Source organism: Nerophis lumbriciformis, linkage group LG08 (assembly GCF_033978685.3).
Source record: "Nerophis lumbriciformis linkage group LG08, RoL_Nlum_v2.1, whole genome shotgun sequence".
In the NCBI taxonomy this organism is placed as follows: Eukaryota; Metazoa; Chordata; class Actinopteri; order Syngnathiformes; family Syngnathidae; genus Nerophis; species Nerophis lumbriciformis.
Window position 1 is genome coordinate 650001 of NC_084555.2, and position 17003 is coordinate 667003.

At 41.4% G+C, this 17003-nt stretch overlaps 1 protein-coding gene across 1 annotated transcript in view; it reads left to right on the top strand.

Annotated features, from left to right (window-relative positions):
* LOC133611373 (programmed cell death protein 10) overlaps positions 1 to 15355 on the top strand; it is a 35638-nt gene extending 20283 nt beyond the window's left edge. Inside the window, exons 3-8 of the mRNA XM_061968090.2 lie at positions 444 to 497; positions 2792 to 2909; positions 6353 to 6479; positions 6552 to 6630; positions 6713 to 6795; positions 14488 to 15355. Coding sequence (XP_061824074.1) covers positions 444 to 497; positions 2792 to 2909; positions 6353 to 6479; positions 6552 to 6630; positions 6713 to 6795; positions 14488 to 14569 — 543 coding nt within the window. The 3' untranslated portion in view covers positions 14570 to 15355. The remainder of the gene's footprint in view (positions 1 to 443; positions 498 to 2791; positions 2910 to 6352; positions 6480 to 6551; positions 6631 to 6712; positions 6796 to 14487) is intronic.
* Positions 15356 to 17003: the final 1648 nt, after the last annotated feature.

Genomic DNA, 17003 nt, shown 5'->3' on the forward strand with positions numbered 1-17003 from the left:
TCAAGGGGATGGGTCAAATGCAGAGGACAAATTTCACCACACCTAGTGTGTGTGTGTGACAATGATTGGTACTTTAACTTTAACTAAAACAACTCTATCTATCCTGAGAGAGCGCGAGAGCTTCCTTTTGTGTAGTCATGGTTGCAAACTTGTAGTAAAGAATGGCATCTGAAGCAACACTCACTTTAATGTTGGAGCTGGAATTTTTTTAAACAACGGTCACTTGTAATGTAAATAATCATGATTACAATATCAATCAAAATAATAGTGTTTATTGTTTTTGCCATAATCTACTTTGTGGTGGACTTTTTAATGTTATTTGGCTCAGCTCAACTGTCGTTTGTAATCATTTAGTTGAATGGATAATGTATTTGGTGCCAGTGTAAAAGCGTGCCTGTCATTTAAATCTCTGACGCTGTGCTTTTTTGTTGTTGCTACCTCAGCTGGAGAGGATCAACCTATCAGCAGCTCAGACGCTCAGAGCAGCCTTCATCAAGGTAAGCGTGCGTCGCAGCGGACCAGACGGTTTGGTCTAACCGCTGCCTTCCTGTCATGACGTGCAGTCACATCTACACCACAACACTTGAGCTCACAACTTTGGCCTTGCTTTAAGCGTCACGCTGTGTAAAATGAGCCTTTTTGATCCATCCTGACATCGGTGTCTTCACCTTTGACCCCCGAACGACACGCCATCCGTCTTTCACCCCTGGCAGCCTGTCTGAAAGCTCGTGTTGGCCGTGTCTCGCCGCTGTGCAGTGATTTCTCTGGCAGGGAGAAGGAGACGGCTGGTGCGTGACTGTTAATGAGTGTGTACACATGAAATATGAATGAAGGCCCGGCAGCTTTGTCATTATACAAAGCAAGCGGACGCGCATAAGCACCTCGCAGCTGTTTTGCAGCGTGACTGACACTTGACGGGTTCCCCCTCTAACTCAAGTGGTGTAATTCCCGGCTGAATAATTTAGGTGTTTGCGCTTGTGATGTTCAATTGTGTACATGCTGTAGTGAACAATAAGTGCTTCTGTTCATGCGTCTGCTCATCTACGACGTTACAGCCGAAAGAAATGTCAATTTTGCACTACACTGTACCGACTTTAGGATTTCCCAGAGATTGCCAAATACCTGTGGCGGTGGGGGCGTGGCTGTGAAGTGAATTCTATTTATATAGCGCTTTTCTCTAGTGACCCAAAGCGCTTTTACATACGCGATGGAACCTGGGATGGCTGGACTTCTGCTCGGATCGACATTCATTAAAATACTCAATGAGCATGTCTCTGCTGCACTTTTAAACTTTGAAGATCTTCTGAAATGTGGAGGCTGTAGAGAAAACATGGATCCACGTCATCCGTCCACCTCACAAGAAGATCTCCTTTGTGAACTGGACTTTGTCGTTTCTGAAGCTCAACGGAGAGGCGGAGCTGTGCTTTTCTTTCTTCGCAGTCTCTGCACCTGACGCAGACTTCAACAACTTCAGCGAAAATCTTCTCCATCTTTCAACCCAATGTCTAAGTTACATTTAAACCAGTGTGGGTGGCACTGGAAGCAGGTGGGTAAAGTGTCTTGCCCAAGGACACAACGGCAGTGACTAGGATGGCGGAAGCGGGGTTTGAACCTGGAACCCTCAAGTTGCAGGCACTGCCACTCTACCAACCGAGCTATACCGCCCCGATGGTCAATGCGACTGCATCATATTTAGTTTGATGCATTTATTTTATAAAGGCAAAAACATGTACACATATATTTAAAACAAAGCTGTTATTATTAATTGGTATTAACACATTATATATATATATATATATATATATATATATATATATATATATATATATATATATATATATATATATACGTGTCAATACCAATTAATAACAGCTTTGTTTTAAATATATGTAAAAAAATAAATAAATATATATATATATATATATATATATATTTTTTTAATTATTTTTTTTTTTTTAATTTTTTTTTTTACCATTTTGGTCTATTTTTAAATTGTTGCCTTGTGGTTAGAGTGTCCGCCCTGAGATCGGTAACTGCCTCTACACTGTTCTTTGTTTGATTGTTACATGTTGATGTTATCCTTTTTGTTTTATCATTATATTTTCATTAGTTTATCTCTATATTATAAAGTGTCCATGTTTTTTTTTTTGGGTTGCTCACTTACCAGCGCCTTTGCAGTGTGAAGGGATGTTAGCCACTAACTTGATAGCGAGGATGCTACAGTGCATTGAGGCCACTTGCTCGAGGAGCGCCGCCTATCCATCCATTTATTTTCTACCGCTTGTCCCTCTCTAAACATGTAAAACAGTGATTTGACTCAAAAGAAAGAAACGATGCAAGAAGTTTACAGGGCGAACCATTTGTGGTGAGAACACGTTGATAAATTGCATCGTAAGGTTAAACATTTAGTTAGTTTATTATTTCTTCGGTCAGTGGTCAACAAAATAAACAAACAGTTTTACATAAACAAACAGTTGCACATTCATAAATTGAAAATGTTGCAAACCGAAAGGGTTTAGGCTAAAGTTGTTAAACAATGTCAAGTACAAGATGAGCTTCCAAAAAATATAAAATTTCCTTTGCACAACATATTATAAATACACCTTGTACACAACATAAACACTGTTCAATTAAATAATTGCACAGTGTTGAACATCACTATAGTTTGTTTTATTGTTTCACATTCCTGGTTATTAGTATCAACATTTCAGGCTTTTTTGTGTGTTTATTTCCATTCTAAAACTTCAATAAAATGTGTGTTTTCCTTTTTTTCTTTTTTCTTTTTGTCCAGGCGGAAAGGGAGAACCCTGGCCTGACTCAGGACATCATCATGAAGATCTTGGAGAAGAAAAATGTCCAAATCAACTTCACGGAATCGCTGCTGCGCATGGCTGCAGAAGATGTGGAAGGTGTGTCATCGTAAACTTGATGTTTGTCTTGATATATCAACTCAATAACACAAACGTGTCTATAGTTTTGTTGGTTTTAATGCAGACAGTGCGGCAACATCATGAGACTTCCAGTGTGTCGTCTGTCGAGTGTTCAATGGCTTATAAACTACTGCCATTTAGTGTCTCAAATCTGCAACTACCTTCTAATCTACCTTAATTATTTTGTTACCATACTTCAACCGTGCTCATCCTACCTGGCTATCAGACACCTTCTCCACTGATAAATAGCACCTATAAGTTGGAAATTGTTTTACTGTATTTATTGATAGGCTTAAATAAGTCATAAAAAGTATCAATAATTATCGCTATCGATCAATATAAAAAACATATATTGTAATTACTTATATATACATATATATTTATATATGTATGTATAAATATAAATATATATATATATATATATATATATATATATATATATATATATATATATATATATATATATATATATATATATATATATTTATACACACATACACATATACAGTACAGGCCAAAAGTTTTATTCAAGCACACCTATGAAGTGAAAACTATTTCAGGTGACTACCTCTTGAAGTTCGTCGAGAGAATGACAGGAATGTGCAAAAATGTAATCAGAGCAAAGTGTGGCTATTTTGAAGAAACTAGAATATAAAACATGTTTTCAGTTATTTCACCTTTTTTTGTTAAGTACCGGTACCGTATTTTTCTGACTATAAGTCGCAGTTTTTTTCATGGTTTGGCCGGGCTCCAGTGCAACTTATATGTTTTTTTCCTTCTTTATTGTGCATTTTCGGCAGGTGCGACTTATACTCCGGTGCGACTTATACTCCGAAAAATACGGTACATAACTCCACATGTGTTCATTCATAGTGTTGATGCCTTCAGTGACAATCTACAATGTAAATAGTAATGAAAATAAAGAAAACTCATAGGGTGTGTTCAAACTTTTGGCCTGTAAAATGTATATATATATATATATATATATATATATATATATATATATATAGATAGATAGATAGATAGATAGATAGATAGTACTTTATTGATTCCTTCAGAAGAGTTCCCTCAGGGGAAAAAAAAAATATGAATATGTGTATATATATATATATATATATATATATATATATATATATATAAACTATTATTTGCGCCGATACAATACAAACTCTGATGTTGTGAAGACATATTCACTTCTGCTGGCGGCTGCGTATTCCTTCGTACACAAATGACATAGTTTGCCCAAAGATTACGCAAAAGTTGCATTCAGGAAGTAATTTCTGTTTAGACTAAAGTCACATTTGATAAAATCAGATTTCAACCGGATTCGACCTACCTTCGGTTGTGGCCCTAATCTGATGTGAAAAGATCGGATTTTAAGCACTTTGGGGCTTCATCCATCCATCCATTTCTACCGCTTATTCCCTTCGGGGTCGCGGGGGGCGCTGGAGCCTATGTCAGATACAATCGGGCGGAGGGCGGGGTACACCCTGGACAAGTCGCCACCTCATCACAGGGCCAACACAGATAGACAGACAGCATTCACACTCACATTCACACACTAGGGCCAATTTAGTGTTGCCAATCAACTTATCCCCAGGTGATGTCAGACTGGGAAAAAGTATCAGATTGGTGTCACTTTGGTGTGCAAGGTAAACGGGGCCTATAACTACCTTTAGACTTCTTTTATTTGTTTGAGATATTCATTACTAACACATGTGGCGAAAAAGTGTATTAAAACTGAGTACCGCTGTTGCTCATACGGACCACAGCTGAGTAACTTATATTTTTTGGCGGTCATCAAGGGCATGATTTTTTAACTGTTGGGCTGTGAGCGCCCTCTAGAGCACCAAAAAATGCCTGTTTCTCAGCTGATTTAAAGGGGAACATTATCACAATTTCAGAAGGGTTAAAACCATTAAAAATCAGTTCCCAGTGGCTTATTATATTTTTCGAAGTTTTTTTCAAAATTTTACCCATCACGCAATATCCCTAAAAAAAGCTTCAAAGTGCCTGATTTTAACCATCGTTATATACACCCGTCCATTTTCCTGTGACGTCACACAGTGAAGCCAACACAAACAAACATGGCGGATAGAACAGCAAGCTATAGCGACATTAGCTCGGATTCAGACTCGGATTTCAGCGGCTTAAGCGATTCAACAGATTACGCATGTATTGAAACGGATGGTTGTAGTGTGGAGGCAGGTAGCGAAAACGAAATTGAAGAAGAAACTGAAGCTATTGAGCCATATCGGTTTGAACCGTATGCAAGCCAAACCGACGAAAACGACACGACAGCCAGCGACACGGGAGAAAGCGAGGACGAATTTGGCGATCGCCTTCTAACCAACGATTGGTATGTGTTTGTTTGGCATTAAAGGAAACTAACAACTATGAACTAGGTTTACAGCATATGAAATACATTTGGCAACAACATGCACTTTGAGAGTGCAGACAGCCGAATGTACTCGAATGATTGAAAAAAATAAATGTTTTTAAGCTAAATTATTGGTAAACACAGTTTATGTATAATAATTTACGTAAAACCGCGAGTAATGAATAAAGTTTTCATCAATTAATATATTCTGTAGACATACCCTCATCTGCTCTCTTTTCCTGAAAGCTGATCTGTCCAGTTTTGGAGTTGATGTCAGCAGGCCAGGGAAGCTAGGGTCGATATTCTTCTCTTGATCATCTTCGATGGCATAAGGGACGGTAGAAGCGGTGTGAGCCAAGACATCCAGGGGGTTTAGCTCGCTCGTCTGCGGGAACAAACTGCCGCCATTGCTTGCCGTGCTACCGAGGTCCTTTGTCCCTGAATTGCTCACAAACTCCGGCAGATTCAATGGGGGTCTGGCGGCAAATTTCTTTGACTTTATCGTTGGAAATGCATCTGCTTTGAGTGTCGCAGGATATCCACACATTCTTGCCATCTCTGTCGTAGCATAGCTTGTGCGGAACAAACGACTGACCATTTCGTTGGCTTTCCCCACACCCTCGTATTTTGAAAAAATTTCGTCCAATTTCTTGCCACTTTCGCATCTTTGGGCCACTGGTGCAACTTGAATCCGTCCCTGTTGGTGTTGTTACACCCTCCGACAACACACCGACGAGGCATGATGTCTCCAAGGTACGGAAAACAGTCGAAAAAAGGGAAAATAACAGAGCTGATTTGACTCGGTGTTTGAGAAAATGGCGGATTGCTTCCCGATGTGACGTCACGTTGTGACGTCATCGCTCCGAGAGCGAATAATAGAAAGGCGTTTAATTCGCCAAAATTCACCCATTTAGAGTTCGGAAATCGGTTGAAAAAATATATGGTCTTTTTTTCTGCAACATCAAGGTACCGTATATATTGACGCTTTCATAAGTCTGGTGATAATGTTCCCCTTTAAGCAATCGCCTTTCTCCCCCATCAGAGTTCATGATCGAACGGCCCGAGCAAGAATTCCAGGACCTGAACGACAAGGCCAGGGCGCTGAAACACATCCTCAGCAAAATCCCAGACGAGATCAACGACAGAGTACGCTTCCTGCAGACTATCAAGTGAGTACGAGCGGAGAAAACTCTTGTTGGCCAGATTATAGAACGTGTTATGATTGGTTGCTTTCCCCACAGAGACATAGCCAGCGCCATAAAAGAGCTCCTGGACACAGTCAACAATGTCATCAAGAAATATCAGTACCAGAATCGCAGAGTGAGCAGCACACTTAATTTTTCATACGCTCGTCCTAGTAGTGTGTCCCCTAAATGTTTAATTTATTTTTTTGCTGCTGAAGGCCCTGGAGCATCAGAAAAAGGAGTTTGTGAAATACTCCAAAAGCTTCAGCGACACCCTCAAAACGTACTTCAAAGATGGAAAGTAAGTATCACGTCAGCACAGAGAGGTGCGGTACGCCCCCGTTTCCACCTAGCAGTTCACTTTGGTCCTTTTTGTGGGGAACGTTGATAAGACACCAAAATAATACCGTATTCTTCGGACTATAAGTCGCAGTTTTTTTCATAGTTTGGCCTGGGGTGCGACTTATACTCAGGAGCGACTTATGTGTGAAATTATTAACACATTACCGTAAAATATCAAATAATATTATTTAGCTCATTCACGTAAGAGACTAAACGTATAAGATTTAGCCGCAAGAAAGGCGATGGACGACGAGTAGATGGAACGGCACTTATACTTCCGGTTTCAAGGCACGAAACCGAAGGAAATACTGTAGACCATGGGTGTCAAACTTTGGCCCGCCGTGTAATTTCACTTGGCCCTTGAGGCGATATCAAATTAACACTAGAGCTGGCCCGTCAATTATATTCAGCGGCGGTGCCGCGGTAGCACCGCATTCACCGCTAATTCTCATTCTTGCCAACCCCTAATTCTCAAACTTGCCAACCCTCCCGGGAGACTCTCAAATTTCAGTGCCCCCCCCCAAAAATCGTCACGTCCGCTTTTCACCCAGTCCAGCGAATGCTGGCCCAGTCACATACCGGTAATATGTGTGGCTTCACCTTAACCGACGCACGAAAGGGGGGGGGGGGGTTTGGTGGTAGAGGGGTGTATATTGCAGCCCGGAAGAGTTAGGGCTGCATGGGATTCTGGGTATTTGTTTTGTTGTGTTTATGTTGTGTTACTGTGCGGTTGTTCTCCCGAAATGTGTTTGTCATTCTTGTTGGGTGTGGATTCACAGTGTGGCGCATATTTCTAACAGTGTTAAAGATATTTATACGGGCACCGTAAGTGTAACCTGTATCGCTGTTGGCCAAGTAGGCTTTGCATCTATGTGTGTGTGCGGGCTGAAGTCGCACATATTTTGTGATCGGGCCGGCACGTTGTTGGAATGGATGAAAAGCAGACGTGACGACAGCTCGTAGAGGACGATAAACACAGTCCCTTTAAAGCACGCCCCCAAGACTGAGGTCCGGATGGACTATGAGATATAATGACTGATGAACACCTTTGTTCGATAATGAAGGTTGCCTCAGCTCAAAGCCTGAGCCCCGACATTAATGAACTAGCATCCAAGAAAAGATGGCAGGTATCTGGCTTGGGCACATCAGATTAGATCAGTGTGTTGCAAACTGAGCAGTTTAAAGTCCTGAATGGTTGTTTTATTCATTGTTATTTTATTTTCTAATTTATTAGCCTGTGGAAAAAGTTAATGTTGATATTTACCTCAGAAGGCTGCAAATAGAAAAGAGGCATTACATTTTTATTTAAATTGTATTTGATATGCCATTGATATTTTTTAATTATTATTTGAAACTCGATTTTGCATGTCACTATAAAATTGTATAAGCCTTGCTTGTTCAATATTCAATGCAAAACTTGTTTGGGTCCCTATTAAAAGTTAATTTGTTCAACCTTGGCCCGCGGCTTTGTTCAGTTTTACATTTTGGCCCACTCTGTATTTGAGTTTGACACCCCTGCTGTAGACTGTCAACTCGCCGGACCTGCAGTGAGAAATGTATAAATGGTTGACTTATATAGGCTAGTAAGGTCAAGTTTTGTACCTGACAAGTTTTGGCTACCTTGCTTGAAACTTGTCAGGTACAAAACTTGACCTTACTAGCCTATATATATCAACCATTTATAAATACACATCAGTAGGCTAAATGAACCTCTTCAACATACTGCAGTGAGCAAATTTGCCCAAAAGATAGCGGCATAGTAAAAACAATAATAAACCTTTTCAGTCTCTGTCGGTGTTACTATGTAATTTTGTTGTATACCAAACATTATGGTCGCATGGGTGTTTCGGGGCCCGAGCACCCATGTGGGATTGATGGCAACTTTCAATCTTTAAAATTATTAAAAAAAAATCAATCTTGTTGCAGTTTATTTTGTGGCGAGTTTGGTCCGTTTTGCAAAATAATAAAGCCACTAATCATATGGGATATAAACTTCGCTGAACTTTTAAACAATATTTTATTACACTCACACCAAGGACCCACTAGCAGTAATGTAGATCGGCGCCTATGGTCGTTAGCAAAAACAAAATCTATAGATTAGCTGCACCTTTGTATAAGGCGCAGGTAGTGCTGGGCGATATATCGATATAGTCGATATTTGTCTCTGTGCGATATAGAAAATGACTATATCGTGATATTCGAGTATACGTTCTCACGCAGTTGATTTTAGCTGCGGGGCATTAAACTGCATGCGTTTCTCACTCTTTCCAGTCTCTGCTTCTCACAGAGACTTAAAACAAGCGCACCTTCTTACATACGTCACATACTGTCACGTGAGCAACGTCACACGCTCCCGCGGAGCAGACAGGTAGCAACATGTAATGTTAGCTGTGATGCTAACAGCTAACGGTGTGGTTTGAGTGGTAATACGAGAGAGAGAAGGTGCAAATCTGGTAACAAATGGAGGAATAATTAATTCCCAAGAAAAACAGCACAGGGTCCATCGTCTGACGGTGGTTTGGCTTCAAGCGGGAATATGTCTTTACATGTCAACATCTCCGTTCGGTGCCACACCAACTAAATGCCGAAGCAACTATTTCCACATCAACACCGTAGGGTATATACTATTTGATATTCAGCTCATTTTTATGTGACACTTATTGAAATATCTTGTGTGACATCATTCACAAAAGTGCACTTATAGCTTGATTTAAAATGTCTCTGACAATCTTGCACTTTCTGTTTTGGAAGTGACATGAATTTTTGTGCCACTGCTTAATAACTGTTAAATAAATACTTAGTTGTGATTTCCCTCTCTGCATGAAAGTTTAAAATGAACATATATTAATGCAGTATGAACAAGAATGTTTAATGTAGACACATAGAATCATCATACTGCTGTGATTATATGCATCAGGTGTTCATTCAAGGTTAAGGCAAAATATCGAGATATATATCGTGTATCGCGATATGGCCTAAAAATATTGCGATATTAAAAAAAGGCCATATCGCCCAGCCCTAGGCGCCGGGTTCAATTTCTGAACTGAATCGCAAGATGGATCACATCATGGAGAATCTTGCTGAAAAGGAAACATTTAATATGAGGGCCAGCATGGACGAATAGAACAGACAAGTCATTGTAATGTCTGCTCGCGGAAAACAAACATCCTAATCTACGATTACCGTATTTTCCGCACTATAAGGCGCACCGGATTATAAGGCGCACCTTCAATGAATGGCCTATTTTAAAACTTTGTTCATATATAAGGCGCACCGCACTATAAGGCGCACAGAATAGACGCTACAGTAGAGGCTGGGGTTACGTTATGCATCCCGTAGTTGCGAGACCTGTTGTGGCTCAATATTGGTCCATATATAAGGCGCACCGGATTATAAGGCGCACTGTCAGCTTTTGAGAAAATTGGAGGTTTTTAGGTGCGCTTTTATAGTGCGGAAAATACGGTATATATTTTTACTCATCTTCTTCCCCGGCGTTTTACCTTTTTCTTATCTTTTACGGGGCGCCTCGTGGCGACCGATCAGCGTTCCTGTTCTGTAACCCTGTGCACTAGAGATGCGCGGTTTGCGGGCACAACCGCGGAGTCCGCGGATCGGGCGGATGAAATTTAAAAAAATAAGATTTTATCCGCGTGCGGGTCGGGTCGGGCGGATTAATTAGATTTTTTTTTTTTTTTTGCGGGTGGCAGTTAAACCAATTGGGAAATATATATACATAGTTAAATGTTGTTACCCACATACGAAAAACGAGCAGGCACCTGCAGCATATGCCACAACAGAAGAAAAAAAAAGAAAAGAGATGGACACTTTTACGGAGCGGAGAAGGGACGCCTCGCCGGGGTCCGGGACCGAGGCCCCTTCCCCCGAGAGGGCCCCACCGGGAGCCGTAGCTGAGGTGATCCGCGAGAAGGGCCCGACGCACGTCCAGGGTCACCACCGCGCCCACCGCACCGACACCCCGCCTCGTCCGCCTTCGCCGCGGCCGGCGTCACGCGCAGCAGGTAAGCAGCTTACCTGCCCGCCACCCCTGTTGCCGGGGGCGCGTAACAGGGGTCACTCCGCGCGCAGTGCGCTCACGAAAGGGGTGGGGCTCACCCTGGTTTATATAGAGAGCAGGACGGTGGCCATGGAAGTCGGAACCCGCTAAGGAGTGTGTAACAACCCACCTGCCGAATCAACTAGCCCTGAAAATGGATGGCGCTGGAGCGTGGGCCCATACCTGGCCGTCGCCGGCAGCGAGACGCGCTTGGAGGTGCGCTCAGCGCGGCTCCCATATGATTGCGCACTGGTGTGCGTCTGGGTCGTGACAGCGTGGCACGCGAAAGACTGTGCTGCATTGGATCAGTCTCCTTTCTTTAACAGGCAAAAGCTTTATAACCTCACCATACCTGCCAACTTTTGAAATCAGAAAAACCTAGTAGCCAGGGTCCAAGGGCCGCAGGCCCCGGTAGGTCCAGGACAAAGTCCTGGTGGAGGGTTCAGGGCTTCGCCCCCCGACGCAAAATGATTATTAGCATTCAGACAGGTTAAAATGTTGCTAAAACCATCACTTTTCTATCAGTCACAGTGACTTTTCAAAACAAAAATATTACAGCAAAAATCATATGGGTTGATTGACATGTTTATTCTGTAAGCTAACTTCAATAGTTTGAAATTATTTTGACAGTTAATGCCAGTTATCCTGTCAACCTTTCACAAGACTTCAATTTGTTCATTGAAAGTATAAACAGTATAAACACTTTTTACAGTAAACAAATGGTAAAACAGTACTAAACAATTCCATAAAAAAAAAAATTGGTGTCATTATTAACTTTCTGTCCAAGCTTGTATAATCTACTGCCTTGTTCAATTGTAAAAAATATTCTGTGCCTAAAATTCACATTTCTATCACAATTATCATACTGTAAACATGGTAAGCTAACTTCATTAAAATTAATAGTCCTGTCAATAGCATGGAATTACAATTCAAATGTAGTTTTTTTGTAAGCCTTTCAAAAGAATTCAAAATATGAAAAATTAATGAAAATTAATTGAAGCCATCAGACACTTGAAAAGTGGCACATCACATCTCTAATGTAATCATTTAAACTTTTCAACAGAAATAGCACTGCAAAAATATTAAGGACATACTTCTGTATTTTGGTAGTTATGCTGTCAACATTTAACAAGATTTCTTCAACTTGGACTTGAAAGCATAAATAGTATAAACACTTTTAACAGTATGTCGTGCTGTGAAATACAGCCGACAGGATTGCGCACCAAACACGAAGCAAGGCCAAAGCGCATGCATGGTGCAGGAGAACAAAGGACTTCTTTCATTTAAGGTTTGTGATAAACCATCAAACTCATTCGTTAAAAGGACTCTATAGTAATATAAAGCGAATTTTTCTGGACATTATCATGCAAGAAAAGTTTATTTTTGGGACCGCGATCACCGCGTAATGATTTTTAAAGGTTGCATTACAAACATGTAACTGTCCCATGTGATCAGCCAGTGCGATTGGAAGTCCATGCTCAATTATTGCCTCCGTAAATAAAACTTCGGCATTTATCACATCCAAAGAATCTGTTTGGGCGACGAAAAACGTTGAAAGTTTTCCACTTGTATCGCTAGCAACGGCATTAGACTTGTGTTTTTTTGTCCCAAAGTGGTCTTTTACATCGCTAATTCCTCTGTGTCCGATCGAAAAATCTTGTCTGCACAAGGTGCAATTCGCGTAGTTTTCACCCTTTTTTTTTTTTAGTTATTGAAAAACCGTATTTTTTATCACTGCACCCGTAACCCGGAATAGGTTGATGAAAACCGTACGAATTACGGGAAAACCGGAGTAGTTGGCAGGTGCCTCACTAATGCCTTGCATTGTCTATATTAGATATACCGGGCGGATGGCGGGCGGATGCAGTTCTGATCAAACGTTACATCGGGTGGATGGCGGATGGTTGACGACTTTCTGATGCGGTTGCGGATGAAATATTTGCCTATCCGCGCATCTCTACTGTGCACTGTTTGTTTGTCTAATCTTGAACGGGTTCGTGCTGAAAACAGTTTCGTTGTACTTGCGCAATGACAATAAAGTCCTATCCTATCAAAGTTTGGGGGAAAAGGTAGCGATTTACAGTCCCGAAAATACGATAATCCATCATCAATTATTTGACCCAGCCCTATTAGCGATGATGTTGACTTAAACTGGCACTTTTTTAATTAGCGCAACACGGTGGAACGGTATCTTGATGAGTTGGTCTACATCAGGGGTGCTCACACTTTGTCTGCAGGCGAGCTACTTTTCAATTGATCAAGTCGTGGGGATCTACCTCATTCATATATATCATTTATATTTACTTATTTATGAAATATATGTTTTTGTTAACAAGTTAAAGGTGTTTAATGATAATGCAAGCATGTTTAACACATATAGTTAATATTGTTAATACATTAAAGGTGTTTAATGATAACACAAGTATGTTTAATACATATAGTTAATATTGTTAACAAGTTAAAGGTGTTTAAAGATAATGCAAGCATGTTTAACACATATAGTTAATATTGTTAACAAGTTAAAGGTGGTTAAAAATAATACAAGCATGTTTAACACAAATAGTTAATATTGTTAAGTTAAAGGTGGTTAAAGATAATACAAGCATGTTTAACACATATAGTTAATATTGTTAACAAGTTAAAGGTGGTTAAAGATAATACAAGCATGTTTAACACATATAGATTCCTTTCTTTCATGAAGACAAGAATATAAGTTGGTGTATTACCTGATTGTGATGACTTGCATTGATTGGAATCAGACAGTAGTGATGATAACGTCCGCATTTTCGAATGGGGGAGAAAAAAAGTCCTCCTTTCTGTCCAATACCACATGAAAGTGGTTGGTTTTTGGCATCTTATTTGTCCAGCTTCCGTACACCTTTGTATACACTTTACAAGAAATACATTGTCGGCAAACTCCGTAGCTTGCTAGCTTGTGCACGCCAGCTTTCTGAGACTCTTATTTTGGTAGCGCAGGCAGGATGAAGCAGAGCTTTTATTGTGCAACTGTGCAGTCGGTCTTTGGAGTTTTGACGACAGGTACGGCGCCAGAGTCTGTTGAAATAAAGTGTTTCTCGCCTTCCTGTCGGTAATTTTAATGAGCTGGCAGCAGCCAGCGTCATCTCAGAAGACCCTCGGGTGCCGTGAATGTCAATCAAGTGACGAAAGTGACATCATAGTGAAGATTTATGATCACTCATTTTTAGGACTATTTTTTTAATGCCTTGCTGGTGATCGACTGACACACCCTTCGAGATCGACCGGTAGATCGCGATCGACGTAATGAGCACCCCTGGTCTACATAGACGAGTTGTCAACATAATCGGGTTCTACACTCTTCACTTGGCTGGAACAGCCAATTTTCTAGTTTCCTTGTGGATAAAAGTGTCTCCTTATGTTCAGAAGTTGACACGGGAGACCCTCGTTCTCTCCCGTTGTTTGTCGTTCTGACTGATGTGTTGATATTGACATGTGTCGACCAAACCCAAACTGCACTGCTTGGTGGAAACTGAACTGTGTCATCACGCCGCCGGTTGCTCTTGTTTCCTTTTGTCTTGTTTGTTTTCTCACCGCCGGTTGTCTCCTTTTTGTTCCCAGGGCGATAAATGTCTTCAACAGCGCTAACAGGCTCATCCACCAAACCAACCTCATACTGCAGACCTTCAAAACTGTGGCCTAGCCCGCAGAGGACCACGCAGACCCCCCCGCTCTCCCCATGCCCCTTCATGCTGTGGCGTAGCAAGGGGCGGGTCCAGGGAGGGATATGTGGCTACGGTGGTGGAAGCTCGATGAGCGCCTGACCCATATTTGTAAATTAAGAAGAGTTGATTTTAGGGGTTGGGGGGTCACCTTTTCCAGTTGAAGGGACTGAAAAGTGCCATTTGTGTAAGTCTTTCCAGTCTCGGCTGAAATAGGCCCAAAAGTCTGCTAGGTTGATTTTATTTGGACAGTTTTAATTTATGACCCTGATCTTTTTTGGGGGATAGGTGAGGCGAGGTGTTTATTAAAGACTAATTGCCATTTTTCTAATATATTCATGTTGATCATTTTCCTTAAAAAACCTGCAATCATAGCCACACATGAAAGACGGCCTCCGGCTGGTCTTGGCTGGCTTCCTCCGCTTTTACCTCTTTGCGGCGCGCGCTCAGAGACTCGACAAGTCGCTCTCGTCCGTACGTTTTTTTGTTTTTGTTTTCTTTATTAAAGAGCGGGGCAGGCGGCGGCGTCGGGACATTTTTAGACGCAAAATTTCATTTCTCTGGACTATCTGACGACACAACGCCAAATGACTTCCAGCACGACGTGTGCGCCTTATTTTACTTTTTAAGCCCTGCAACATTCCCTGCTCCTCCCCGAGTGTAAGCACGCCGAGCCGGTCCTTGCTGTCAGGGCGACGTCGAGAGAGACAAATTCTGTATTTAACTGAAACCTGGTTGCAAATGTTCAATAAATAGTTTCCAAATGATCACTTTAGGCTTTTTTCTTTTTTTTCTTTTGAAATGCATGCCAGCATGAACCCCACTTTTGCTTTATTTTTGACTGACTTGACATTAAGGGTGTAACGGTACACACAAATTTCGGTTCGGTACGTACCTCGGTTTAGAGGTCACGGTTCGGTTCATTTTCGGTACAGTAAGAAAACAACAAAATATAAATTTTTTTGGTTATTTATTTACCAAATTTGCAAAATCTTCCACCAAAAATGTTTTTCTTAGTGGAATATTTGATGTGAAGTAATCGGAACCTTGGATAGGTCAATAATTCATAAAAACATTGATTTTGATTCAATATTATGTTTTGAGCAATGACAGTTTGAAAACAAAAAAAAAAGCTTTATTTTATTAGTCAACATTGCAACTTTTTTCTAAATTACATTTCACCTTTATGCGTTTTTATTTCACTTTTGTTATGTTTTTGTTTATTTTAATAGTATTTTTAGAATGTGCCGTGGTCCTTTAAAACATTAGCTGTGGGCCGCAAATGGCCTCCGGGGCACACTTTTGACACCCCTGCTATAGATAATAAACAATTAAATGTGATAAATCTATGGATAAAAAGCAGAGCCTGGCGACGCATGCGCGTTTATCATAACTCTCTCTCTCTCTCTGTCTCTGCCCCTCCCTCACCAATGCTGCTGCACACACAATTTGTTTTGTTTTCAACCCCTTCTTAACCCTGAACGTACATTGAAAATACACGCAACCCTAACTCAAAATGCCGGACATTTGAGGCATTTAAGAAACTCCGCCTGGACAGCTCCGCAAAATAGGACATGTCCGGTGAAAAGTGGACGTATGGTCAGTCTATCGTAGCCTATTAGCTGCTAGCATGCCGTGTGTTGTGCCTCGGTGTGCATTGTTTACACAACGTGCATTACGCTACTTAATATGTTCGTGTGGAAACTCTTCGGTACACCTCCGAACTGAACCGAAACCCCCGTACTGAAACGGTTCACTACAAATACACGCACCGTTACACCCTTACTTGACATACAACGCCATCAAATATCCAGCGATGCCTATAAACCCCCACTAGGTGACAGTGCTGCGCTGCAAAAAACCTCGTCATGAAGTCTTCAAAAGGGTGAGTAGTTTTGCCTCACTAGGGCCTGAGCAGCGGAGTGAGCTCCACAGGGGGCGATGCAGACCACCGCAAGGGCCCTATTGAACTTGCTGTGTTTTTTCTTCTATATGATCTTTCTGTATGGAGTTTGCATGTTCTCCCCGTGACTGCGTGGGTACTCCGGCTTCCTCCCACCTCCAAAGACATGCACCTGGGGATAGGTTGATTGGCAACACTAAATGGTCCCTAGTGTGTGAATGTTGTCTGTCTATCTGTGTTGGCCCTGTGATGAGGTGGTGACTTGTCCAGGGTGTCATCATCATCTTCGGCGGTTGCTCGAACGAGTATGACGATCCTCCTGGTAGGGGTGTGTCCCTTTATGGAGGATGCCTGTGCGTGACTTTGTTTTACGTGGGGATACTGGTGCACAGACACATGATCCTTGACAGAATGGGGTCAGGGTCCAGTGGCATGGAGTCCAAGACGACTGGGGACCCTTTTCTGCTGCAGCCTTCTTCTGCCATCGCAGTTCAAATCTACCGTCTTCCGCC